Source organism: Antechinus flavipes, chromosome 1, assembly GCF_016432865.1.
Source record: "Antechinus flavipes isolate AdamAnt ecotype Samford, QLD, Australia chromosome 1, AdamAnt_v2, whole genome shotgun sequence".
Taxonomy (NCBI): domain Eukaryota; kingdom Metazoa; phylum Chordata; class Mammalia; order Dasyuromorphia; family Dasyuridae; genus Antechinus; species Antechinus flavipes.
This window is the reverse complement of record NC_067398.1, coordinates 259,781,404-259,808,431: the sequence shown is the minus strand read 5'-3', so window position 1 is coordinate 259,808,431 and position 27,028 is coordinate 259,781,404. Positions and strand designations below refer to the sequence as shown.

At 36.1% G+C, this 27,028-nt stretch overlaps 1 protein-coding gene across 1 annotated transcript in view; it reads right to left on the bottom strand.

Annotated features, from left to right (window-relative positions):
- Positions 1-235: 235 nt before the first annotated feature.
- Positions 236-27,028, bottom strand: part of TMEM130 (transmembrane protein 130) — a 64,947-nt gene continuing 38,154 nt past the window's right edge. The window contains exons 3-5 of the mRNA XM_052000694.1: positions 12,762-12,964; positions 5,710-5,822; positions 236-2,007 (exon numbers count right to left, since the gene is read on the bottom strand). Of these exons, the coding sequence (XP_051856654.1) occupies positions 1,831-2,007; positions 5,710-5,822; positions 12,762-12,964 (493 nt within the window). The 3' untranslated portion in view covers positions 236-1,830. The remainder of the gene's footprint in view (positions 2,008-5,709; positions 5,823-12,761; positions 12,965-27,028) is intronic.

Below are 27,028 nucleotides of genomic sequence, written 5' to 3'. Positions count from 1 at the left end.
AGAGTCACACAGTTATTAAGTATCTGAGGCTAGATTTGAACTCAGATCTTCCTAACTCCAGACCCTAGGTTCTATCCACTGTGCCATTAATAACTTTTGCCGAAATATTCAGTGGAATTAGTTGTATGCTTCCACTCAGAGAGCAGAACCTGATTCACAACCTTTGAATAATAATGAGTAAATGTAATAGCAAGGCACAAGATTGGGGGGGGAAAGCATGTTTTATACACCTAGCTATACTCAGATTCTATGAGTTTATTTTGGCAGTAGTACCAGTATTTCTTAATAATGAACCGCGTGACAGTATTAACGCCACTTTGCCGACGTCTGGTAGGATGCAATTACAACAGCAATATCTCCCAGTAATGTCTCCCAGTCCCTCATCTCATTCTCCCAACATTTGGCTTGCTTGGCTGCTCCAGTGACTTATGTACTTGTACCGTGATCAGAAGCAGCACTTAATTGCTTTCTCCTTGTGGCTTTGAATCAGTGAATGCACCACCCTGCTGTACATTCCTTTTCCAGGTCACTGACCTGCAAAGAAAAAAGAACAGGGTCTCCTGCCAACACATTTCATTTTACCAGACTCAGGACTCTATCCTAAGCCATTTTCACTTCCCTTTGTCTGAATTTTTCATGCCTTCTTCCACAGCTCTGAGTCACTGAGGCAAATGGTAAAGGTGTAGATTTTTCTGAAGGAGAGGTTGTTTCCATCTAGATCTTGGCTTTTGCAGTATTGAAAGGCATTTTGTTCAGAATGAAATTCAAGATGGCCAAAGTCACAGCTGGGAGAGCAGCACAAATGGCTCTGATTTTCCATATCCAAGGACCTGTGACCTAGACCTTGGCTTTCACATTTTCTAGGCAACAACATCCCTAGCTCCCCCAACTCCCGTGATGGGAGAGCTTCAAATAAAGAAGGTACTAAAACTGGTTTGCTGCTACTACTTCTTTCTGAACAATGCAGATAGATATCCCTGGCATAGCAGGAAATTTTCTGGAAATAGGTTAGCTCAGAAGCAACATGATGCAAGGCAGGGAGCATTGAGAAGTAGAAGTCAGGTGAATGAGCCTCTTATGCGATAGTAAAGTCTGACTTCTTTCCATTTAATTCTAATAGAAACCAGGGTCAGACTTGCCACTAATGTGCCCTGTAAGGCAATTACATGAGAAGCAGCTTGGCAAGATGAATAGAGAGCTGCTCTTGATGCAGGAACATCCAGTTTCAAATCTCATGTCCTAAGTGACCCCCAGCAAATCACTTAATTTCTCATTGCTCAAGATAGTTCTCTGAGATTGTAAATTACAGAGAAGGTGCTGACCTGAATGGGTAGAAGGCGTTTTCTCTCCTGGGAATTCCCTGTATCCATGACCATAGGTCCATATTTGCCCCTCAAGAATCTACAAGTGAACTTCCACAGAGGGAACACATTAGAAGAAAGTGCGTTGTTTTTTAAATAGTCTTATTCTTTACCTTTTTTTTTTTTTAACAGTCAGTAATAAGTCAGTCCCTGGTGAATAAATTCCAAATAGATTAGATAGGTAAACATGCACCTAGAGAGTCTCAGGGACAAAATGTCCAGCGCATCTTGAAACTGTGGCACATCCATCTAAGTGAATATCAAAAATTCAAGGCAATCAGACATATTTTCGGTTCCTATGGCATAGGACAATAAAGGATAGTTTTAGGTTACTGGACTACATCAAGTTTTTTGATTTCAAATTGCTCTGCAAAAATAAACCATATATACCAGCAGATGCTCTGAACTCTATCCAAGGCTTGAAGTCAGCACAGGCTTAAAACTTAAATGTTCCAGCTAGGTTTATTGTTCACACTGAATAGCTTTTGACTGGCTTATAGAAAGGATGCAGCAGCCAGTGAGACTCTCTGATGGTCTTCTGATGATGTGAAGATGGGCAAAGGAAGCACATCCTCATACAGCATCTTTCAGGCTTTGGACCAGTCGGGCTCTTGTCAGACATAGGGGAGAAGTCGAAATCAGCCACCTAAGTGGATAAACCATAAAAAGTCAACATAACAGCCCACCTCTCCCAAACCAATCTCCTCTCTCTTTCCTTCTATCCCCACCCTCAGAAGACTGACTAATTTTGCCAGATTAGTTGCATTCATTTGTGATTTAGCCAACCAGGAGACTAGCTGGGAAATAAAGAACAAATGGAAGGAGTTCTGATACTTGTTAAGAACAGAAAACATAACCAGTTATCTAGGAGGGGAGGAAAAAAATCAAACACTAGTTATCCAGAAAACTTCCAATTATCCAAGGATGAATTAATTATTCAGTCTTCATGCATAGACTTATAGCATAAATGTCAGAATTGGAAGGGACTTGAGAAACCCCATCCTTGATCAGGAATACGCTCTACAACATTCCTGAAAAGTTCTCATCCAGTTTCTGTTCAAATTCAACAAACATTTGTTAAACATCTATTAGGCCTGGATATACCGAAATAAATACAAAATAAACCATCTTTGCAGAGTTCACATTTGACTGAAATATATTTGCTAATAAAGAACTCATTACCTCTGATGTAGGGGTTCTTAACCTGAAGTTCACAAACGTATTTGCTTTTCGATATTTGATAATATTTTTCAACGTCATTAGTTTCCTTGGTAATCCTGTGCCTTTATTTGGTGCCTTTATAAACATTATTGTGAGAGCAGTAATGAATTGAACTAGCTACACCCAGTGAAAGAACTCTGGGAGATGACTATGAACCATTACATAGAATTCCCAATCCCTCTATTTTTGTCTGCCTGCATTTTTGATTTCCTTCACAGGCTAATAGTATACTATTTCAAAGTCCGATTCTTTTTTACAGCAAAATAATTGTTTGGACATATATAATTATATTGTATTTAATTTATACTTTAACATATTTAACATGTATTGGTCAACCTGCCATCTAGGGGAGGGGATGGGGGGGAGGAGGGGAAAAATTGGAACAATTGTCAATGGTGTAAAATTACCTATGCATATAACTTGTAAATAAAAAGCTATAATAAAAAATAAATAAATAAACATTACATGGCAAAAAAAAAAAAAATTATTGTGAGAATGGAGCCATAGACTTCACCAGTCTGCTAAAAGGGTCCACAAAAATTTTAAGAACCCCACTCTAGAAGCAATTCATTCCTTTTTTTAAAAAACAGTTATGATTATTAGAAATTGTTTTCTTCTTAGCAATACAGTGATACAAGACAATTTCAATAGACTTGAAATGGAAAATGCCATATGCATCCAGAGAAAGAACTATGGAGACTAAATGTGGGATAGAAACATCCTATTTTCACCTTTTGTTTATTTGTTCCTCATGGTTTTTCTCTTTTGTTTTGATTTTTCTTTCACATGACAAAAATGGCAATATGGTTAAAATTATTATACACATAGAAACCATATGAGATTGTTTTCTTTCTGTCTTAGGGAGGAAGAAGGGAGAAAAAGATCTTGCAAAAATAAATGTTGAAAACTATCTTTGCATGTATTTGGAAAAAAATAAAATCCTATGAAGGGGGAAAGAAAAGCCCAAATATGCCTATAAATAACTTAGTAGTAGTCTTCTCAGAAAAAGCAGAATAATTCTAATCCCTCTTGTAAATGGAATCTTTCAAATATTTTTAGACTGTTTTCCTTTCCTTTTATCCCTGCCCACCCTCTTTCCTTCTCCTGGTTAAACATTCCCATTCAAATCAACTAATCTTTGTAAATAATGGCTTTAAGTCCCTTCATTATCATGGTTGCCTTCCTTCACTCAAGTTCCAATTGTTTATTTAGAGTTCTTTCAAATATGTGGGACTTGTAAACTCTGGTGATAGTTTGGACCAGACAGAGTAAAAGAATGGGACTTGAATCTCCTCGGGGCATTTTCCTTGGTTACTTTGAGTCTTCCTTTTGTGGCCTTTTGTTTTGTCCCTTAGCTTCTACATCAATAAGAAAGGAAGAAGGAAACTAAAAGAAACCAGTCTGGTTGTTTTCTAATAGCTCCCACTGAATGCCAAGAATTGTCCAAAATGAGGACTTTAGTCTATGGATTTCATTTATTCATATTGAAATGACTGAATTTACTTTCTTTCATCTTCCAGGAGAAATGAATAGTATTTCCCCTATCCCGTCAAAAAATTATCTATAAATGTGGAAATATGTTTAGAAGAATTGCACATGTTTAACCTATGATTATTAGCTGTCTAGGGAATGGGGGGAGAAGAGGAGATAGGAAGAAAAATTTGGAATACAAGGTTTTGCAAGGGTGAATATTGAAAAATTTGTTTGCATGTATTTTGCATGAAAAATAAAAAGTTATTTTTTAAAAAGGCATCTACAAATACAAGAAGATTCTCCTTTGACTAAAATTCTGAAATGGAAAGTTCTTTTGTATGTGTTCTGTGATTATATTTAGTATAAAGCAGTGCTGTCAAGAGAAATGGTGAGCACTAAACTATATGTAAGGATCCCTGTGGGCTGCATGTTGACTTAGAAAACTATACAAGCTTGCATATTTTTATTAATTTGTAAATACATTAAAATCAGATAGAAACATTAATTTAATCTGGTCTTAACCATACTTAGGCGTGTTGTGGGCTATGTGTTTGACATCTCTGGTATTGAGAACTCTGGAGAAGTTCCTATCAATGGAAATTGGGACCTGTTCTACTACTTCTGGTCATGAAGAGAGCATTAGAAAGTAAAATCCCTTAGTATAAGTCATAGTATAAAGTCAAATAGTATGTGTCAAAGGCAGGACCTAAACCCTTCTCTTTCTGTCTCTGAGACCAGGTCTCTGCCCATCTCATGCTTCCTTTTTTAAAATGAGAATTAGAACTCTAAAAAAGGATCTTTGAAATATATAGACGTGTCTAGAGACAGATCATATACGAAGCATAAGCAACAACTGTCCTCTCTGTTTTCTCTTCCTTCCACTTGAGCAGGTACTGCAGTTCTACCTCCAGACTTGCAGACTTATGCTAGCCACGTCTGGGGACTGGTTCCTAGTTATATCAAAAGATATAAAAAAGTGACCAGGATGGCCGAGTCAAAGGCTTGACTTAGCATCAAGGGCTTTCTTGCTACTATTGACTTGGGTCTATTGCCAGAATCTTGACCTGTGATTCTGATTCCTATTACTTAGACTGTTTGAACCTATTATGTCTCCTACCATCATCTAGCCATTTAATACCTCAGCCTGCCTAGTGATCTGGACTTCAGATCTAGTGTTTGACCTGACTCCTGCCCTGACTTTGGCGAGCCATTATGGTTTTAAAGAGAGATTCTTATTCTGACCTTCAATGCTTGAATATTCTTCACATTTATCACCTAGCTTCAGATACCCAGGTTCCTCTTCAATCACCAGGCCATTCCCTAGAGCTGATTTACTCCTATATTTATTTCTACCCTGTGTTCTGTACTTTTGATCTTCATCTTTGCATTTACAATCTGCTGCCACCTATAAAAGGGGCAGGGACAGACTATGGTAACTACTTGGAAGTCACTAAGCTAAAAATCTTAAATTATTTGCAAACCCCAAATAGAAATAGTTTTCTAGTTGACCTTCATAAGGTAGCTAACAACTGGGAAAACTAACCTCCTCCCCTTTTTTATATTGGCTACTGCCCTGTTACCTGTTTCCCCTTTGCCACTTGACACCCCCCTCCCCAAGGAAACCCTATAAATGATAATAAGGATCACCCAATACCTCTACCAAGTCCTTCTGCTGGGTGCTATTCCGGTAGGTCACACATATGATGAAACTCAACATTCCTGAGATGAGTAAGACACAGAGCAAAACAAAGATTGCTGGGTGGATGCCTGGGGAAAGATAACACAGCAAATTTGTTGAAAATGAGGTTCAGATATTGACTTCCAAACATAGCTCTCAGGATGATGAATAAACAGTAAACTTACTTTCTACCTTGTTTATGTGCTAAACTCAGATTAGTATTTTTATTTTCATAAAAATGCATAACCTTCACTTTATGTAACACCAATAAATGTAACTCTGGATTTAATAAAAGATTACTTGGGGGGGGAGAGTTGATTATTCACTTTAGTACAAGACTCACAGTGGGATTCTCAAGCTCATCTATTATAGAGTTATGACTCCACCCCCACTTTATGTAACACCAACAAATGAAAATCCAGTTTTAATAAAAGATTATGGAGGGATGATTATTCACTTTAATAAAAAATTCACAGTGGAATTCATAAGCTCATCTATTAAAGAGATTTGATTTACAATAGTTCTTCACACCAGGAACTTGAACCAAACTAAGAACAGGAATTAGCTAAACCAAGTGAAACACAAACACACACACACACATTTACACACTTTTCACGAAATGGCTAAATCAAATCTGTTTATTTTTATTTTATTTTGAGACTGAGTCACTCAAGCAGGAAGTAGAGTGGCCACTCACAGGCCTGATCTAACTGCTAATTAGCACCCAATCTTTAATTTCTACTTCTGATCTGGTCCAATTTGTCCCTTCTTAAGCAGCCTGGTTACCCCCTGCTCTGATAGGCTCATCATATTGGCGTCAGACTAAGTGTTGGTCCTGATTTGCTTTCATTCCTGCAGCTTAGAATTCCCAAACTCAAGCAATCCAACTGCCTCAGTCTCCCCATAGCAGAGATGTGCTACATGTTTAGGCTGTTAAGAAGCATGTTATAATACGTATTTTGAATTAAAACAGAACCTATGTTTCCTACAACTTATTGACCTAGAGTAAAATCAGACTATCAATGTATTCTATGAAGCAAACCTGATCCAAACCAATATTTTATTTGGCTCAAATTCAAGACTTATACCCAATTTTTCACAAATGTAACTATTGTATTGTCTGACAAAGTGAAGTATACTGGTTTAATCATGCAAAGTGGATTCTGGTGTTTAAAGAACACATCCCAGTCTGCTTAGGTTATTTCTCCCTTGGGTATACCTTACAATACAGCACAAGAAGGAAAATCCAGGTATCTGTGGTGGGAGCTTTATAACCCAAGTTCCACATTAATCCAGTGAATTATTCAGAATCATTTAAAAGGCCTAAAGGAGATATCACCCTGAGCCCAGGGAATGAATGATCCAAATTAGGTTTCTAAACTATTATAAATTCACCAGATGCTTCCTTTATCTTTGTTTGTTTTTTTTTTAATAGTTATTTTTAATTTATTTTATTTTTTTAAGCATTTTATTTTCAAACATATGCATGGATAATTTTTGAACACTGATCCTTGCATAGCCTTGTGTTTCAGATTTTTCACTCCTTCCCCCCACCCCCTCCTCTATATGTCAAGGAATCTAATATATGTTATACATGTTAAAATATATGTTAAATCCAATATGTGTAAACATTTATACAATTTTCTTGTTGCACAAGAAAAATCAAATCAAAAAGGAAAGCAAATGAGCAAGAAAACAAAATGCAAATGAACAACAACAAAAAGAGTGAGAATGTCATGTTGTGGTCCACGTTATGTTCCCACAATCCTTTCTCTGGTTATAAATGGCTCTCTTCATCACAAGATCATTGGCATCAAATATCTCATTATTGCAAAGAGCCATATCCATCAGAATTGATCGTTGTATAATATTGATGTTACTATGTACAATGATCTCCTGGTTCTGCTCACTTCATTTAGCATGAGTTCATGTAAGTCTCTCCAGGCCTCTCTGAAATCATCCTGTTGGTCATTTCTTACAAAACAATAATATTCTATAATGTTCATATATCACAATTTATTCAGCCATTCTCCAACTGATGGGGCATCCACAAGTTTCCAGTTTCTGGCCACTACAAAATGGGCTGCCAGAAACATTTTTTGCACACGTGGTTCCCTTTCCCTCCTTTAAAATCTCTTTGGGATATAGAGTCAATAGAAACACTGCTGGGTCAAAGGGTATGCACAGTGTGATAACTTTTTGAGCATAGTTCCAGATTGCTCTCCAGAATGGTTGGATCCGTTCACAACTCCACCAACAATGCATCAGTGTCCCAGTTTTCCCATATCCCCTTCAACATTGATCATTATCTTTTCCTGTCATCTCAGCCAATCTGAGAGGTATGTAGTGATATCTTTGAGTAGTCTTAATGTGCATATCTCTGATCAATAGTGGTTTAGAACGCCTTTTCATATGATAAGAAATGGTTTTAATTTCTTCATCTGAAAATTGTCTGTTCATATCCTTTGGCCATTTATCAAGGAGAATGGCTTGAATTTTTATAAATTTGAGTTAATTCTTTGTATATTTTAGAAATTATGTCTTCATCAGAACCTTAAATGTAAAAATATTTTCCCAATTTATTGCTTCCCTTCTGGATCTTGTCTGCATTAGTTTTGTTTTTACAAAAACTTTTTAGCTTAATATAATCAAAATTATCTATTTGGTGTTCAATTATGAGTTCCAGTTTTTCTCTGCACACAAATTTCTTCCTTCTCCATACATCCATACATGTATCTCCATACATACATACCTTACCATACAGGTAAACAATTCTATCCTCTTCTAATTTGCTTATAATATCACTCTTTATGTCTAAATCATGAACCCATTTTGACCTTATTTTGGTATGTAGTATTAGGTGTGAGTCAATGCCTAGTTTCTGCCATACTAGTTTCCAATTTTCCCAGCAGTTTCTGTCAAATAGGGAATTCTTATCCCAAAAGCTGGGGTCTTTGGGTTTGTCAAACACTAGATTGCTATTGTTAATGACTATTTTGTCCTGTAATCATAACTTGTTCCACTGATTCTGTTTTTTTAGTCAGTACCAAATGGTTTTGATGACTGCTGCTTTTTAATATAGTTTTAGGTCTGGCAGAGCTAGGTCATCTTCATTAGCATTTTTTTCATTAATTCCCTTGAAATTCTTGACCTTTTGTTTTTCCAGATGAACTTTGTTATTATTTTTTCTAGGTCTGTAAAATAATTTCTTGGGAGTTTGATTGGTATGTCACTAAATAAGTAGATTAATTTAGGTAGTGCTGTCATTTTTATTATATTCCCTCGGCCTACACAGGAGCACTTGATATTTTTCCACTTGCTTAGATCTGACTTTATTTGTGTGGGAAGCATTTTGTAGTTTTGCTCATATAGTTCCTGATTTTCCATTGGAAGATAGATTCCCAAATATTTTATACTATCGACAGTTATTTTGAATGGACTTCTTTTATCTTTATCTGGAAAGTCTTACCTGATATAAGATGATAGCATGTTACATAATAAAATGACAATGACATCCAATTTAAGGAAGGTATATGATTTTAAGTGGGTAGTTAAGTAGCTCAGGGATAGAGTGCTGGGCCTGGAGTCAAAAGGAATTATCTTTGTGAATTCAAATCTGCTTGACATTTGTTTCAAAGCATTATTTAAAGTCTTTTGGAGAGGTTTTGGTGTGAACTTAGGAGAACCCCTATCTTTTCTCTACCATTTTGGCTCTACTTTTCCTTCCCTCCCACCACAGGTCAACTCTGGCAAGTGTGTGTGATCCTGGGCAAGTCACTTAACTCTGTTTACCCCTCAGTTTTTTAAATGAACTAGAAAAAGGAATCTCTGGCAAAAACAAACAAACAAACAAATAAGGTCATAGAGAATTAGACATGACTAAAATACAACTTAATAACAACAATAAATAATCTAAGGGCATGCTAGAGCCAGCTCATACCAAACAGCTAATTGTTAAATTTTCAGTGGCAGCATCTACACTTAAGAAATCAAAAAGTACTATAAATCAAGACTTGATTTCTTGTTTTCTTGATCATCTTGACTTTAGAAAGTGATGGAGAAAATATTAATAATACAGATTAAATGTAAATGTGTGTTTAGCATTTTTTTTTTACCAGCATCCTCTTAGATATAGTTGACCCTGAGTGGTCAGATAAAGATCTACAATATAGAGAAAAAAATGGTTTATAATCCCAACCTCACAGATCATAGGTAGTCTCAATCTGGGAATATACCCTGCAGGGAAAGGATGGAGGAGACCATCTAATTTACAGTAGGTACTGATGCATAGGTAAGCAATGAAAGGAGGATTTCATAAATGTTTAACAACCATTTGGAGGGGAAGGGTAGACACACAAAACTTTAAAATTTACTCTGCACTATTAACATTTGATCCATCACTTTTTAAAGTCTAGTTGATCAACATACAATAAAATCAAGCCCTGATTTGTAGCATTTGTCAGTTTCCAAGGTGTAAATGCTCACATTGAAAATTTAATGTCTCATCTAGCCTGTTAGAACAGGCTCCAGAGTACCCCTGAATTCATTTCCATGTAAATGAGGAAATTAGCCTGAAAGATATAAATAAGGGATTTAGGTCATGAGTCATGCATATATTAATAAAAGTATTCTTAATATGATATTCACTTAAAAACATTTCTACATACCTTAACTCATTTGAACCTCACAATGGTCCTTGTTTTGTTACAATTGTTCAATCAGTTTTTAGCCATGTCAGACTCTTCAGGATCTCATTTAGGGTTTCCTTGATAAACATATTGAATAGCTTACCACTTTCTTCTCCAGCTCACTTTACAGAAGAGGAAACTGAGGCAAATACTGTTAAGTAACTAGCATCGGGTTGTACAGCTACTAAGTGCCTAAGTGAATAGGATAAACTGAGTGAAAACTTCTCCTAAGAATGTGACTTTGAACTATGCCCTAATTGTGACTTGAGACTTTGCAATACCATGTTGATCTATAGCTAAAAGCTGCAGGTGTTCAATTATCTTAGATAAACAAACATTTCCCCAAAACACAGGCATCTTTTCATTAACACTTAAGTACCTAATATGATAAAGTATGTTCTGGGAGTCCATATTTAGTCCCTGGGTAAATTAGAACTTGTCAGCCAATGGAAGAAAAGGTCAGAAGCAGGGGGGCTTCTTTGTTAGGGTCTATATAATCCTGTGTTTACAGCCTGTCCTTTGTACCCCCTTACTGATACCTTGTCTATTGGAAGTTGCCCTTTCCTGCCAGATTCTAATAAATCCCTTTTTATGCGTTTTACCTTGAGAATCTCTGGTTTTAATTTGGTTAAGTGTTGTTGTCCCACACAATGAGGAAGGATTTAAACTAAAGAAAAATCTTCCTGATACCTACTACCAACACCTACTTATCCTAGTAGGTAGACTTTATTATTATCCCCATTTCAATAGATAAGGAAACTGAACCTGAGAGGAGCTTAGTGACTTATCCAGAATTTCTCCCTTAATAAGTATCTGAAAGAAGATTGAACTCAGGCTTTTCTGGCTCCAGGTTAAACACTCTATCCATTGCACACCTAGTTGCCTATTGAGCTAATAGATATGAGGCAGTATTGGAACCCAGCTTTCCTTAAGCCCAGCACTAATTCCACCACACTGCTGAGTTTTACTTCTACTGTTTATTTTTATTAGATATTTACTTCTATTTATTCTATTGTATGTAATCTTTCACTTTGATCCTCCCCACTATAAGATCCTTTCCCTTTGCTTGGCAACAAAGTGACAGAGGGTAAGATATTCCATTCTTTGCCTCTCCATTTCAAATGTAACATCCTACACATTCTCTCTTCCCAAGCCTCCTTTCCCCACTACACCTGCCAGAGGCAAAAAACAAAACATAACAACAACAGAAACCCATTGTTTATTCCTCACTTTATATATATTGTCAGGCCTCCCACTACCAGTCTTTTACCCCTTTCCTTTCCCCCCTTCTTCAGAGTCCTAAAAGAGAGTTTTCACTCTTCCTTCAATGAATAATATGCCCTAGTATTGACATATTTTCACAAAAGCCCTACTTATATTTTCCAGAACTCCCAGACTCTGTGAAACAGTTAAGAAAGCTGTAATTTTGTCAAAGAATGGTTTGGCAGAATGAGCACTGGATTGTGAATCACAGGAATTGATTCTGGTCCCAGCTCTGCCATTTACTAACTCTATAACCTTTTGTCACTTAATGTTGCTCTTCTTTGATTTCCTCCTCTGCAAAATGAGGAGGTTGGACCAGATGGCCTCTGAGCATACTTCTAGATTGAAATCTGTAGTCCTTTGGTTTAGTCCAATCACTTTGTTTTATACACAGTATAACTGAGATATAAAGCGACTTGCCCAAATAAAGGTTTTTCTGCTATTCTTACTCAAAAGGTTAACCTTATAGGAAGTAGAATAGGAAATCATAGATCTTCTAGAATAGAAAATGAACTCTTTATCCCTCCCTCTCATAGTATATGAAAATTATTCTTAAGCATAATTATTAGAGTATGTATTCAATTACCAATTTATTAATTAATACACAACAGTGTTCTAATTAAAGATGGAAGCTGGCTGGTGAAATGTAAAACCTCCTGGATAATATATAAAATAACAAAACCTCATTATTAGATCCAAGCAACTTGTTACTACCTAGATGAGTGACCTTGGACTAGTCAGTCCTATAGATTTTAGTAGCTTTCTTGTTTCTAAAATTATATGGTTGGACTAGATGATCTCTAAAAGCTAAAAATTCTGCATATGATTTTTCAAATTGCTCTGGGATTTGAATACTTTTAACACTTCAAGAGCTCTTCATTAAACTGCAGCTGTGCTCAGAACATAACAGCCATTATCTATCTGCCAACACTTTAGCTGAATCCATATGATGCCTGAGGGCAAGTTTCCATGGGGAGAAAATCCCTAAAAGTATCAGATAAGGAGAAAAAAAAGTGACTGGACACTCAGGACAAATTTCACCTCCTCCTCTTTTTGGATTCGAGTCTAATCACTTACCAGCAGCCTGCACTTTAATAAGGTGATACTGATGCAGATGGTTGATGCTATTCTGGACTCGGAGACTAAGACAGTATTCTCCTGGATCCTTGAAGGTGTGGTTCAAGTTGTAGGAGGTGCTATTTACCACCACCAGGTGGCACTCATTCCCTTCTAGTTGGACACAGTCTGGTTTGATGAGCCAGCATAAAGTCAGTGGAAAACTGAAAAAAGACAAAAATGAGAAGGAAAAAAAAAGACAAATAGCTTTTAAGGAATGACTTTAAATATACAATCACATTGGGAAATGGTTGAACAAGTTGTAGCATATGATTGTGATGGAATACTACTGTACTATAAGAAATGATAAGTTCAATGATCTTTAGAAAAACATGGAAATATTCCAACAAAATAATAAAGACTAAGAGGAACAGAACCAAGAAAATGATGTAGACAGTAAAAGCAATATTATTTTAAGAATAACTTTGAGTGAATAAGTCATTCTATTATAAAAATCTAAATTAATTATAAAGGATATATGAAGAGAGATGCTCTCTTCTAGAGAAAGAACTGATAAATAGAAATATATAGAAAATAATTTTACATATATATGTGTGTATATCTAAATGTGTTACATGTATATATATGTATTTGTGCCAAATGATAGCCATCTCTAAGATGAGAGGGAAGGAAGAAAAAGAAGAAATTTATATGATAATTTTGTTGAATATTTGAAAAGAATAGCAAGTTGTTTATAGCAGTTTTATGTACATCTTTTTTATTGGGCTATGTTATAGAGAGCTTATTTTATTCCATAAATTAAAAATAAAATAAATATAAATATATAGAATCACACCAACTCAGAATTGGAAGGGAATCTCAGATCAGAGATTATCCAGTCTAATACATAACTGAACAGCTATATTCTTTCTTGTAGAGGGTCAACAAGAAAATTGGAAAATGGTCACGAGAGAATACTGGAACTAAACTAAAAAACAAGAACAACAACAACTTATACATCACCTAATCCAAAATTGTTGAAGGGCTTTTTTGGGAGGGGGGAAGGAGGGAAGAAGGAGGGCAGGTCATTTTATTTTGTTTGTTTTGGATTTGGGGAGTGTCTGGGATTTTTTTGTTTTCTGGGGAGGGTGGGGTTTGCTTTGTTTTTGTCATAGATTAAGGAATGCCTGCTTGAAATGTCTGAGAAAAAAATTATTGTTAAATTTTCAGTGTGAACATTTACACTTTGGAAATCGATAGATGTTACAAATCAGGCTTTGATTTATTGTTTTATTTATTGTCTCTAGAAAGAAAAAAGAAAATGCTAATGCAGATTAAATTTAAAAGGCTATAATAGGTACAGTTTTTCTCCCAGGAAGATAGCTATTTTACATTTAACAACACACACCTGCATGGATCTGAGAAAAATCTATGGACCTCCTTTGGAGAATATTGATTTTAAATGCACAAAATAAAATTGTTATAATTATAAAGGAAACCAATGACATCGGCTCCTTTTGCCTAAAGGAATTACACTGGCTTCCTTTATAGTTGACTATGATTGTATTTTATTTAATAGATAGCAAAATATTTTTCTGTATACTTCACATTATATGATCCTGATCTAGACCAGCCCTTTGATTTTCTACCGTATAAATTGAATCTAGCATATGGCAGAATCTGTACTAGGATCCTTTCTTAAGCTTACTTTTATTAGGCTAGTACAATTCTTTGAAATTAATTATAAGGGAAAGATGTGACCTGGCAACCCATGTGTATTACCTATGACATCAAATCAGTTGTCCTTTCAGGGATCGTAAGAAAAATTATAACAACAATAACTAAAAAATTAAAAAGAAAAAGTGTAAAGTAGAGGAGGCCTATCTTATGTAGCACTCCCATATCTCTTACCACAATTCTTTCTTTATTGCCAGGTGCCTAATTATTGCCTTCTGAGATTTGAAAGTTATCTCATCTATAAAATTTCTAGAGCATTAGAGACAAAAAGGCTAAACCTAAGGATGTGGTAAGAAAAAAAATTCAGGGGAGCCTTTTTTGACACTTGCATCATTCTTGGAGACAAACAAGTTCTTTCCAAAAACAAGTTTCATATACATTTAACAACAAATGTTTATTTGATGTCACTAGGCGCTGTGTACAAAGAAAGATGAAAATCCCCTTGTCCCAGACCTCAGGAAGTTTACAATCTGATTTGGCACACAATTTAATTTACATTTGCAAATGTGCCCATTAGAAAGCTCAATAATAATGGTATTCTCAAGGGGAAAAAATGGTTGTGGGAACTGGCTGAGAGAGTGTCTTGTACATAAGACATTTAATAAAAACTGGTTAAATAAGCACTTTCTTACGAATTGAGTCTTCAGTTTTGAAAAAAAAACTCTAAGTGGTTTTTGAAGAGATTCGGCTCCCCTCGATTCTCTGTTGGGGAGCCAAATGATGAGATTTGGCACCGGGCAGGGAGTTGTGGGAACCTCTTCTGGCAGAGCAGAGGTCCTTTGTAAAGGAACTTACGAACCTGAAAAGCTAGATTGGCAAAAAGAAGTTTATTATTGGCATTGGGAAGTCAGACGCCTTTGCTATGCATGAATAGAAAGACTGAATTCCTTGGTGGCAAGGTCCTGACAGAGGGATATAAAATTTCTAGTGGAGGAATCCTGGCAGAGAGAGTTTCTAGCAGAGAAATCCTGTAGCAGAAAAAGTGAATAAATAGAATATATTTTTGTTGGGGAAATAGATAAAGGTAAAGAGGAAGTAAAGATAACAGAGAATATCATTTCAGCGGGCAGGTTTGTAGCTTATGCCAAGAGGAGAGAGAGGTTCCTTGGCATGGCATGGCATGACATGGCATGTTAAGTCCTCTACAAGAAGTGAGGACCAAATTGCCTCTTTTTATAATTGAAACCTTGGCTAGAAGTTGGGGCCAGCTCTTGGTGGGGGATGGGAGCAGTTTGAGCTGGAATCAGAATAGAAAATCTTGAAATTGAATGAGTATCTCTAGCTAATTTCCCAGGAATGGTCCAGGACGCAACCAGTCCCACCTAGATAACAGAATGAAAACGATTTTATCTTGATTCCCTGGGGCAGATCTCTCTGGGATGAAACGCTAAGCTCTCCCCTAAGTCAGAGAGAGTGAAAGAAAAAGAGTTTCGGGGCTCCCCTTATCAGTTTTCAGGTGACCCACCAAATTTTCACCAATTCATCTTTTTTTTTTTCATGACTCATAATCTTATTTTTTTTAACTTCCAATTCATCTCTTTCTTAGCACCCAAAGTTGTAGCTGTATGGGACAGTAGTGACCCCCAAAATAATTAGAGACTGTCAGAGAAAGAAAATGCAAAAAGGGATTTATTATGATCTCCAGAGAAAGGGCAATTCTCACAAGGTGTTTGTCAGTAAAGGATTGCAAAGCATAAATTGCAAAACACAAGATTAAATAGAACAGAATCCCCCATTCCTTCTACCCCAGACCTTTTCTCCCATTGTTTGGGGGAGTCCAGGCTTTTACTTCAAACAGGAAATCTATCCCAGAAACAAAAGAATAAATTGCCTTTAAAAGAAGAATTTAAATGCTAATTAAGAGTTAGGGCAAACATTCAAGACAAACAAACACCTACATCTTTTTAAGTATAGCTCACCTTGTTTTTGCAAAAAGTCTCAAGTCCTACTTAGGGTACAGTTTAAGGCCATATTCTCATGAGAGAGTCTTCATTCAGTTCATATCACACAATCCCTCCTCTTTATTTGATTATCCTTTGAAGACCTCTCCCACCATCCTTGATACATTTCCTCAAACATCTTGTTCTCAGCCTCCAGTCCCCTTTGGACCTAGTTTGTCCTTTTTCTCTATGGGGTCCATCCCTGTCTAACTGGACTTCCTTCTCCAGGATGCTCAATCTTTCTTCTGTGGAAATCCCAGTCATTTCCCTGAGGTTAAATTTTCCCTATAAAACCTATTTGTGGGATATCCCATGACTGCTGCCTTCCTTTGGATCAGCTCACTATAGCATCCTGTCTTTTCCCTTCTCCATACCACGAGGTATGTCTCCTAACCCCACCATGCTTTCAGACCCCACTTCTCCCTAGAGCCAACCAAGTCTTTTAGGATGTTAAGTCCCTTTCAGGATTTAGCCTGCCTTTGAAGGGCATACCCCAACCTCATGAGGTTCCCTTTCTACTGGAAATTGTGAATTCTACTAAGAAACTTATAAAAGCCCTTGCTAATTGTTCTCTTTCAAATCTATAACAAATCCAGTGCCTTTGTTGTCTGGTTAGTAATTATTTTGACTATGGCCTGGAGTCTAATGGACCTATTCAGCACACAAATGGGGGTTCTGTAGCCCCAACTCCCATTTGGGGCCATCTATCACCTTATCCAGTTGTGTCCCTAGTAATTAGAGTAGGTAACCTTTCACAAATAAAAATGCCTATCAGCAACAATAAAAATACTAAAATAAACTAAAACTAAAAAGTATTCTCAGCTTCCAGATTGTAGTCTCATCTCTAACATCTGGTAAGGTCCTTCCACTTTGCTTCTTCTAGGACTTAGGAAGCATCCATTCTTCTGCAAACTGCAAATTCCAAAAGCATTGTCTGGACCAGCAATCCTGGTTTCCTAAAAGCTAAAAAGGGAGGAGGACACGGCTAGTATATAATTTCTTAAAAATGTATCCTTTGTTACAAAAGAAGATATTTCTTTCTCCTCCCAAATAAAAGTAAACGAAATAGTATCTCCTATGGGGAAAGTTCCAGGTTACTTCTGGGAACACTTCTAATTTTTTTAAAATAAAGCAATAGGAAAACATTTGGTCCAAGGCAATTTCAATTTAGTAATTTGTTTCTTAAGAATCTGATTCATTCTTTCTATCTTCCCTGATGAGGGTAGATGCCCAGGTATATGGAATTGCCACTCAATCTATAATTCCTCCTTATTATTTCTTGTAAAATCTTAGAAGTAAAATATGTTCCATTATCAGAATAGTTTCCACCAATCCATACTTAGCTACAATTTGTTCCAATGTTATTCCACTAACCCTTCTTAAAATGGAAGAATTCAGGAGAAAGCTTCCACCTATCCCCTATAGCTCAGTTTCCCTGTTAAGGTACAGGTCAATTCTCTGAGAGCCTCCACAACTGTGGATCATAACATCTGAAGGAGTTGCAAGGCAGCCTTTGCTGACATAGGTGTTGCAGACTGGGAATGAGATCATTTGGAGGCAGAGGGAAGAGGAGAGAGGAGAGAGAGAAGTCAGACAAAGCAATGGCCTCTCAGTCAGAGAAGTCAGAGAACAGCAACTGCCTCTCAGCCTCCTTGTATCATCCTCTCACAAGAAGAGATCCATTCTGGGTTGGACCTCCAAGCAGCCCCTGTCAGATGGCTCCCATGTATTCCAGCAGCTCTCCCATGTATTCCAACATTTCTCCACTGGTATCATTTCATTAAAACCTGATCTAAATATTTTGGAGCCAGGAAAGGACACTTCCTCAATACTTTCTTATTTATCTTTAGACATATTACACATCTTTCAGATACAATTTGTTCTGCAATTACATGTATCCCTGTATGCCAAATTTTCTTGCTTTTAATTCTTTATTAAAGGGAGAAAGCAAAGCAAACATTAAGATTCAGAATATGGGTAATATTTAAATAACTTTGGACCAAATTTCACAATATTTATACCAGATATCCAGCTTGGCTGACAAAATGTTAAAGCATAACTCATACAATTTTTACAAATTGCCCAATATATAATTTAGAAAGCAACATAGTAGCTTAAATATATTTCTTCTAATTAGGAGACACAAACATGTGACCTCTTTAGGAAAGTTACTAGAGAACTAAAATTTTTAATTTAAAATCAAATCAAATACAGATTTAAATTTCTAGTAACAATACTAAAATATCAATGCACACATATTACTAAAATCTTATACTATATTATGTGCTATAATTTTAGTACACACTAGTTAATTGTAATCTTATACAATTTCAGAATCAGAATTCCAATTTAAATACACAGACACACACACACACACAGCCCCAAAATTTAAGGTAGCAGAAAACTGTCCTTTCAAGTCTGTCTACAAGGCTTTAAGAAATTGATGGATTTTAGGACTCTGGGGAAGAAGCTCAGAGAAATTTGGATCCAGGTGTCCACTATAGAGCTGTGGTCCAATGATTAGCCCACCCTTCATACCAGAAATGGGAGAGAAGAGCATGACAAAGATCTGGGGAGAGGGGGCACTAGCACCACAAACCAAAAAAGAATTCAAGCCAGCCAGGGATACTACCATATAGTCTACAAACCTAAGAAACTTGGAAAATCCCAAAAAAGGCTTTTTTTTTCCCCTTCTGCAGTTTTTTTTTTGTTTTGTTTTTTTTTGTTTTTGCTGTAAGCCTCAAGTTCTGGCCCTCAAAAGGCTTTTAATTATGTAAATAAGGCCTAATTAAAAATACAATAGATCAACTCAACTTAGCTGATAGACAGTTCCAAGCAACTTAAAACAGTCTCAAAAACTCCAGAATCTGCTAAAAGTTGCTAAAGTTACAGTTCCATAACTTTACTTATTTCTGCAGGTCCAAATTGGCCAGTTTTAGGTCCACAGAAATGTCTGGCTTTTTTCTTTTTGATATGGCAGTTAAAAATATTAAGTAGTTCTCTTCAATATTGAGATGATTCAAACCAGTTCCACTTGTGCAGTGACAAAGAGAGCTATTACACCCAGAGAGAGAACTGTGGGAACAGAGTGTGGAACACAACATAGCATTCTCACTCTGTTGTTATTTGATTGCATTTTGTTTTCTTTCTCAGTTTCTTTGTATTACTTTTTAATCTTATTTTTCTTGTGCAACAAAATAATTGTATAAATATGTATACATATATTGGATCTAACATGTATTTCAACTGTTTAACATATATTGGACTACCTGCCAGCTAGGAAAAGGGGGGGGGGGAAGAGGGGAAAATTTGCAGCAAAAGGTTATACAAGGGGTCAGTGTTGGAAAAATTACCCATGCATATGTTTTGTAAATAAAAAGCTTCAATAAAAAAGAAATTCCCTATTTCAGAACTAGTCCTTCCTCTCTCTAGTTAAAATCTATTTGCATATATCTAATTATGGACAAGACAAGCACATTTAAAATCCCAAACAGCCAAATTTTTTTTCTTTGTAATTCGGCTGACTGAAACACAGAACACACACAAACACACACACACACACACACACACACACACACACACACACACACACACACACACACTGCTATTCTAAATCTAAGTCCTATTGTCAACCCCTCTTCAGAGTAGAAGCAAGAAGAGAAGTTCTGAAGCCAAAACCTTAGGAGCTGACCAGTCTGGCATTGAAAGCTCTTTTGAATTTACACCCAGCTTTGGGTAATGGACAGTTTCTCTGAGTAAGCAGGCACCTGCCCAAACAAATCAACAGTATTCAATCCCTATACATTTTTGGAACTTCATCACAATTCTTCCTCAAGAGCTATCTTTCTGGGACAGTTTAGAGCCATTTACTTTCTTTTTTTCCAAGGTTCACAGTTTCTTATCTTCTCTAGGGAGAACTCATCTGATCTTACCAAAGGAAAATGGGAGAATCCCTACCAACTAGAAATGCCTAGGATTTTCCTAATATCAAAAGGAAATGGGGACCTTTTATAGACTTTAATGGCCCAAATTCTCCCAATCCCAATCCCAGTCACTAGTTGTTTGGCAGAGAAAAGTCCTTTTACAGATAAAGTTCCCACACACCATGCACAGATTTTTGCTTATCTGGGCTGTACTGCACCTATACCTGACTGATTTCAAACTTTTCTCAGCTAATTTATCCCCTGGGCTGAATTAATCCTCTATCTTTGCTAACCTATTTCCATTTTTGCTTTTTCCAAGTGTTTCTCTTCAGTTTACCCAATTAGAGTGGGAGTTCCCAAGCTGAGTCCAAGGACCATTGGAAAACTTTCTGAAAAGCCAAGGATTCAGTACAGAAAAGATTCCTCACAAACAGTAAATATCCCAGACGAGCCCCCAAATTGTGTGGGACAGTAACACAAAAACAAAAACACAAAAACAATCAGGATCTTTCAGAGTAAGAAAAATCAAAAAAGGCATTTATTATGATCTCCCAAGAAAGAGCATCTCCCATCTGACAAGGTGTTTGTCAGTGAAGACGTACAAAGCAAAACCCAAGATTATATTGACCAGAAGCCCCCCAACTTTGACCTTTTCTCCCATTGTTTGGAGGAGTCCAAGCTTTTATTTTAAATCTGGAAATCTATCCCAAGAACAAAAAAATAAATTGCCTTTAAAAGGAGTACTTAAATGCTAATTATGAATAGGTGAGAAACAGGAGAGAAATGTTCTTTCAAAATAATGGAATTCCTTTAGCTTTTTAGCTAAAGCTCAACTTGTTATTGCAAAAGTCTCAAGTCATAATTAGGGAATAGTTTAAGGCCATATTCCCATGAGAGGGTCTTCATTCAGTTCATCCCATACATAACCTATTAACCTCATAATGCTAAAGTCTCAAGCAATGCTCTATACAGAAATGGACCACAATAAAAGAAGTTCTACATGGTGCCTTGCATGCACACTCCAGTCTTTAAGAATTTCAGTGGCAGTGGCAGAACTATCACTTAAGCAACCTATTCTCCAACAGGAATTCCCTCCAAAACATCTTTTCTGCAACAAATGAGTCACCTAGTTCTTAAGAAGAGCTCCTTAAGGATCATTGCATCATGATCTAAAAGAGACTTTAGAGGCATCTAGTTCAAAGATATTAAACTCATGTTCTGAGTCCATGTGGAAAACTAAATTAAAATATAATTAAGAAATGTGTAATAAAATAAATAAAAATACAACACACAAGGACAATGTAAATTTGTGATTTCCTAAGTCAATAAGCTGCCAGCAAAGAGTCATTTCTGCTTGAGTTTGACAATATTGATCTAGTTCAATTCTTCATTTTTCTGAAGAGAAAAATAAGACCTAAAGAGGTTGTAACTTGCACCAGAGGGCATGACAGATATACTAAGAGAAAAACCAAGATTTGAACACAGGTCCTTTGATTTTACATTCAGACTCTTTTTGTTATACAACATTGGAAGACAGATGCCTAGCAAATGCTAAATTCCTTCATTTTTTTAAAAATAACTTTTTATTGACAGAATCCATGCCTGGGTAATTTTTTACAACATTTTACTTTACATTCACTTCTGTTCTGACTTTTCCCCTCCCTCTCTCCACCCTCTCCCCCATTCCTTCATCTTTTAAGTTTCCGCCATGTATTTGGCTTTATTCCAAATTTTAAGGGTTGTTATACAGAAAATAGACTTCTCCTTTTTGGTCTAAGGGAGAGACTAGAAATGATAACTAAAAGCAAAATAGAGACAAATTTAGTTTTGATTGACTTCTTAAAAACCAGAGTAGAATGAGTTAGTGGTATGTTGGTCTCTTTTATGGGAAACACACAAAATGGTCAGAAAAAGTGATACAAGGACACCCTCAAGGTTTCTCTTGAGAATTTTAGAATTGCTTGTATGACACTGGCACAAGACCACTTAGCAGAGCGTGCCCTCATCAGAGAAGGAACTGTGCTTTATGAGCAAAACAGAACTGAATTAGCTCAAAAGAAAACCAAGATGTGCAAAGTTAGACAAGCCGCCCCAAATGTTCATAGGGATTATTTGTGTTTGAACCTGTGGCAGAGCATTCTGAGCTCGTATTAGTCTGAACAGCCACTGTAAATCAGACCCACTGAAACTCAACTGACTCTAACATAGTGATGTCATTTTGGTCCTCTTCAAGAACGAAAGATAATAATCAATTAATGTACCAATGGTGTTCTGGTAAATGTTTAGCAACATGCTCTAAAACAACAATAAAAATATGCACTACAAAAACAATAAAGCAAACAAGTAAGCACAATACACCTTAAAGTTTAATCTGCAAAATTTTCTCCATCACTTTTCTGTGTTTAGACAATCAACAAAACAATCAGGACAGCTAGGTGGCACAGTGGATACCAGGCCAGAAGTCAGGAGAACCTAAGTTCAAATCTGGTCTCAGACACTTAACACTTTCTAGCTGTGTGACCCTGGGCAAGTCATTTAACCCCAATTGCCTCAGGGGGAAAAACAAACAAACAAACAAAACTAATCAACCCTTGATTTGCTTGTTTTCTGATTTCCAAGATATAAATGTTCACATTAGAAATTTAACAATTGACACTACTAGTTTGAGTTGGTTCCAGGAGAGCTCTGCCTTCTGTAGAGATCTTCAAGCTGATGCTGGATGACTACTTCTTAATATGGAGTTTCCTTTCCAAGTATTGATTGGGAGTGTCTGTTATTGTAATTATGTGGGATAGAGAAGAATTAGACTGAGATTAGAAAACACAGATCCTGCTCTGTACACACTTAATAGTATAGTTGAAGAGACAACACAGACACACACACAATAAATAAGAACCTAACCTAAGTCTATCTTAAGACAAAATTATCTGGCATATGTAAGCAGAAAGGTAATAATAATAACTCCATTTTCTATAATACTTTATAGCATTTCTCAAAGAGCTACAATATACTTTTCTCACAACTCTTCTGTGAGGTAGATTCTACAAATATTATTCCCTGTTTTACAGATTAGGAGGTTGAACTTCAGAGATGCTGTAATGGCTTGTCCAATGTCACTTAATTACTTCAAACAAATCATCTTTCCACTATATCAGGAAAGGTATGATTAGAGTGGTTAATTAGAAGAGGTTGGGCTGTAAGACGGATGATAGGTTAATAGGTAGATAAGATAGGCAGATAGGCAGACAGCCAGACAGATGATAGATCATTTATTAAGTGTGATGAGACTCCATCTCACTCCCCAAAAATCTTGATTGCTCACTTAGACTCTATTCAGAGTTAAAAATAAACATTTCAAAATTTTTTTAAATAAAAATTTAAAAAATATTCTTTCCTCTAAAGACAATTTCTAGGTACAACCTATAAAGGCAACAAGAGCTGGATAAGAGACAGGGAATACATATGCAGACACTTTAATGGGATGACATTTTCAAATACAACTAGATCAACAAGATTAGTTGTCCAGAATCCCTAGCTATCAAGACACTTCCTATGAGAATCAAACTTGGGGATTGAGAACCTTTTTATTTGTTTAATATTCTTGTGCCACAGTTCTCTTTTAATGTCCTGACCCAGTTTCCCTAATTATCCTATTTAGTTACTCTGCCTCAGGTTATAACCATTCCCTCTTAATGTTTGATAGGATAAAGGTCTTATATTTTAGACCTTAGGCTATCCTTTTTTTTTTTTTAATTATAATAACTTTTTATTGACAGAACCCATGTCAAGGTAATTTTTTACAACATTATCCCTTGCACTCACTTCTGTTCCGATTTTTCCCCTCTCTCCCTTCACCCCCTCCCTCCCCTAGATGGCAAATAGTTATATATATATATATGTTAAATATATCACGGTATATCCTAGATACAATATATGTGTGCAGAACCGAACAGTTCTCTTGTTGCACAGGGAGAATTGGATTCAGAAGGTAGAAATAACCCAGGAAGAAAAACAAAAATGCAAATAGTTTACATTCATTTCCCAGTGTTCTTTCTTTGGGTGTAGCTGCTTCTGTCCATCCTTGATCAATAGAAACTGAGTTAGGTCTCTTTGTCAAAGAAATCCACTTCCATCAGAATACATCCTCATACAGTATCGTTGTTGAAGTGTATAATGATCTCCTGGATCCTGCTCATTTCACTTAGCATCAGTTCATGTAAGTCTCTCCAAGCCTCTCTGTATTCATCCTGCTGGTCATTTCTTACAGAACAATAATATTCTATAACATTCATATAGCACAATTTACCCAGCCATTCTCCAATTGATGGGTATCCATTCATTTTCCAGTTTCTATCCTCTACAAACAGGGCTGCCACAAACATTTTGGCACATACAGTTTCAATTTCATCATCTGAAAATTGTCTGTTCATATCTTTTGACTATTTGTCCATTGGGGAATGGCTTGATTTCTTATAAATTTGAGTCAGTTCTATATATATTTTGGAAATGAGGCCTTTATCAGAATCTTTAACTGTGAAGATGTTTTCCCAGTTTGTTGTTTCCCTTCTAATCTTGTTTGCATTAGTTTTGTTTGTACAAAGCCTTTTTAATTTGATGTAATCAACATTTTCTATTTTGTGATCGGTAATGTTCTCTAGTTCATCTTTGGTCACAAATTTCTTCCTCCTCCACAAGTCTGAGAGATAAACTATCCTATGTTCCTCTAATTTATTTATACTCTCCTTCTTTATGCCTAAATCATGGACCCATTTTGATCTTATCTTGGTATATGGTGTTAAGTGTGGGTCCATGCCTAATTTCTGCCATACTAATTTCCAGTTATCCCAGCAGTTTTTGTCAAATAATGAATTCTTATCCCAAAAGTTAGGATCTTTGGGTTTGTCAAACACTAGATTGCTATAGTTGACTATTCTGTTTTGTGAACCTAACCTATTCCACTGATCAACTAACCTATTTCTTAGCCAATACCAAATGGTTTTAGATCAGGTACAGCTAGGCCACCTTCATTTGATTTTTTTTCATTAATTCCCTTGAGATTCTCCACCTTTTATTATTCCATATGAATTTTGTTGTTATTTTTTCTAGATCATTAAAATATTTTCTTGGAAGTCTGATTGGTATAGCACTAAATAAATAGATTAGTTTAGGGAGTACTGTCATCTTTATTATATTCGCTCAGCCTGTCCAAGAGCATTTAATATTTTTCCAATTATTTAAGTCTGACTTTATTTATGTGGAAAGTTTTTTGTAATTTTGCTCATATAATTCCTGACTTTCCTTTGGTAGATAGATTCCCAAATATTTTATGCTGTCGACAGTTATTTTGAATGGAATTTCTCTTTGTATCTCTTGCTGTTGGATTTTGTTGGTGATGTATAAAAATGCTGAGGATTTATGGGGATTTATTTTGTATCCTGCAACTTTGCTAAAGTTATGAATTATTTCTAATAGCTTTTCAGTAGAATCTCTGGGGTTCTCTAAGTATACCATATCTTAGGCTATACTTATTCCCTCTTAATGTTTGATGGGATAAAGGTCTGTCCATTTTAGACATCCTTAGACTATCAGGAGCCTCTCCAGTAGCTCCCATTATGTCATCCTCGGTGCCTCCCCCCATTAGGTCATCCCCATCCAGGTACCTCCCCCATTATGTCATTGTTCTTATTACCCTATAAAAGAATCTTGTATCTGACATTCACTGCTGGATTCTTTGAGACGATAGTCTCATTCAGCCCTGGGACCAAACTATGGATCCATTGGTCCTAATAAATCTCTCCATTAAATAAATTATTAAATTGTTCTCTAATTTCTATCTTGCTCAGTTTCTCTGGCATTACAATATGTTTACAATTATTGCAATATTATTGGTTTCCTTTGTAATTATATGTATTTTATTTTATGGACTAAAAAGTCAATCTAAGAAAGGGATCATAGGTTTTTAACCAGACTGCCAAAGGAGACCATGACCCAAAAAAAGGATAAAAACCACCTCTAAAGACAGTTAATTTCTAAGAGAAAAACTGTCCTCAAATGGTCATAGGATCATAATTTAAAACTAGATGTGATCTTAGAGGTCATCTATTCTTTCATTTTACAGATAAGAAAACTGAGATCCAGAGAAATAAATGACTTGTCTAAGGTCATGTAAATATCTTACATGTGACCTTCAGTCACTTCAGAACTGTGATGTTAAGTTAAGTGCCAAGTCATCTGACTCCAAACCAGGGGTCTTTTCCACTGCACTCTCTCCTGAGTGACAAAGAAGGGTGATAATCAGAAATCCAGACCAAAGTTAAATCCCTATATGAACAAAAATATTACACCTTATACCCCTGTTAGCTAGCTTACAAACATATTTTGATTACCCTGAGGCAGAGAGAGGAAGGTAAGAGAAGGAAGAGAGGAGAAAGAGGAGCATCTTTTGAACCAATCAATATTATAGCCAGCAAAAACTAATCTTACTTTCATTAACCCCAATTAGAACAGGGTCTCTGGAACTGAGGAGTACCTACTGCAAAAACTGGGACATAATAGGTACCTAATAAAGGCTTTTTGATTGATTGGTTAATGATTGAACAAGAGGTTTTCTCTTCTACATGGCTCTAGAGATTCTCAGATATAGATGTTCTTGCTGGAGCTGAGAGGAAGAAAAAACAGGGTGAAAAAG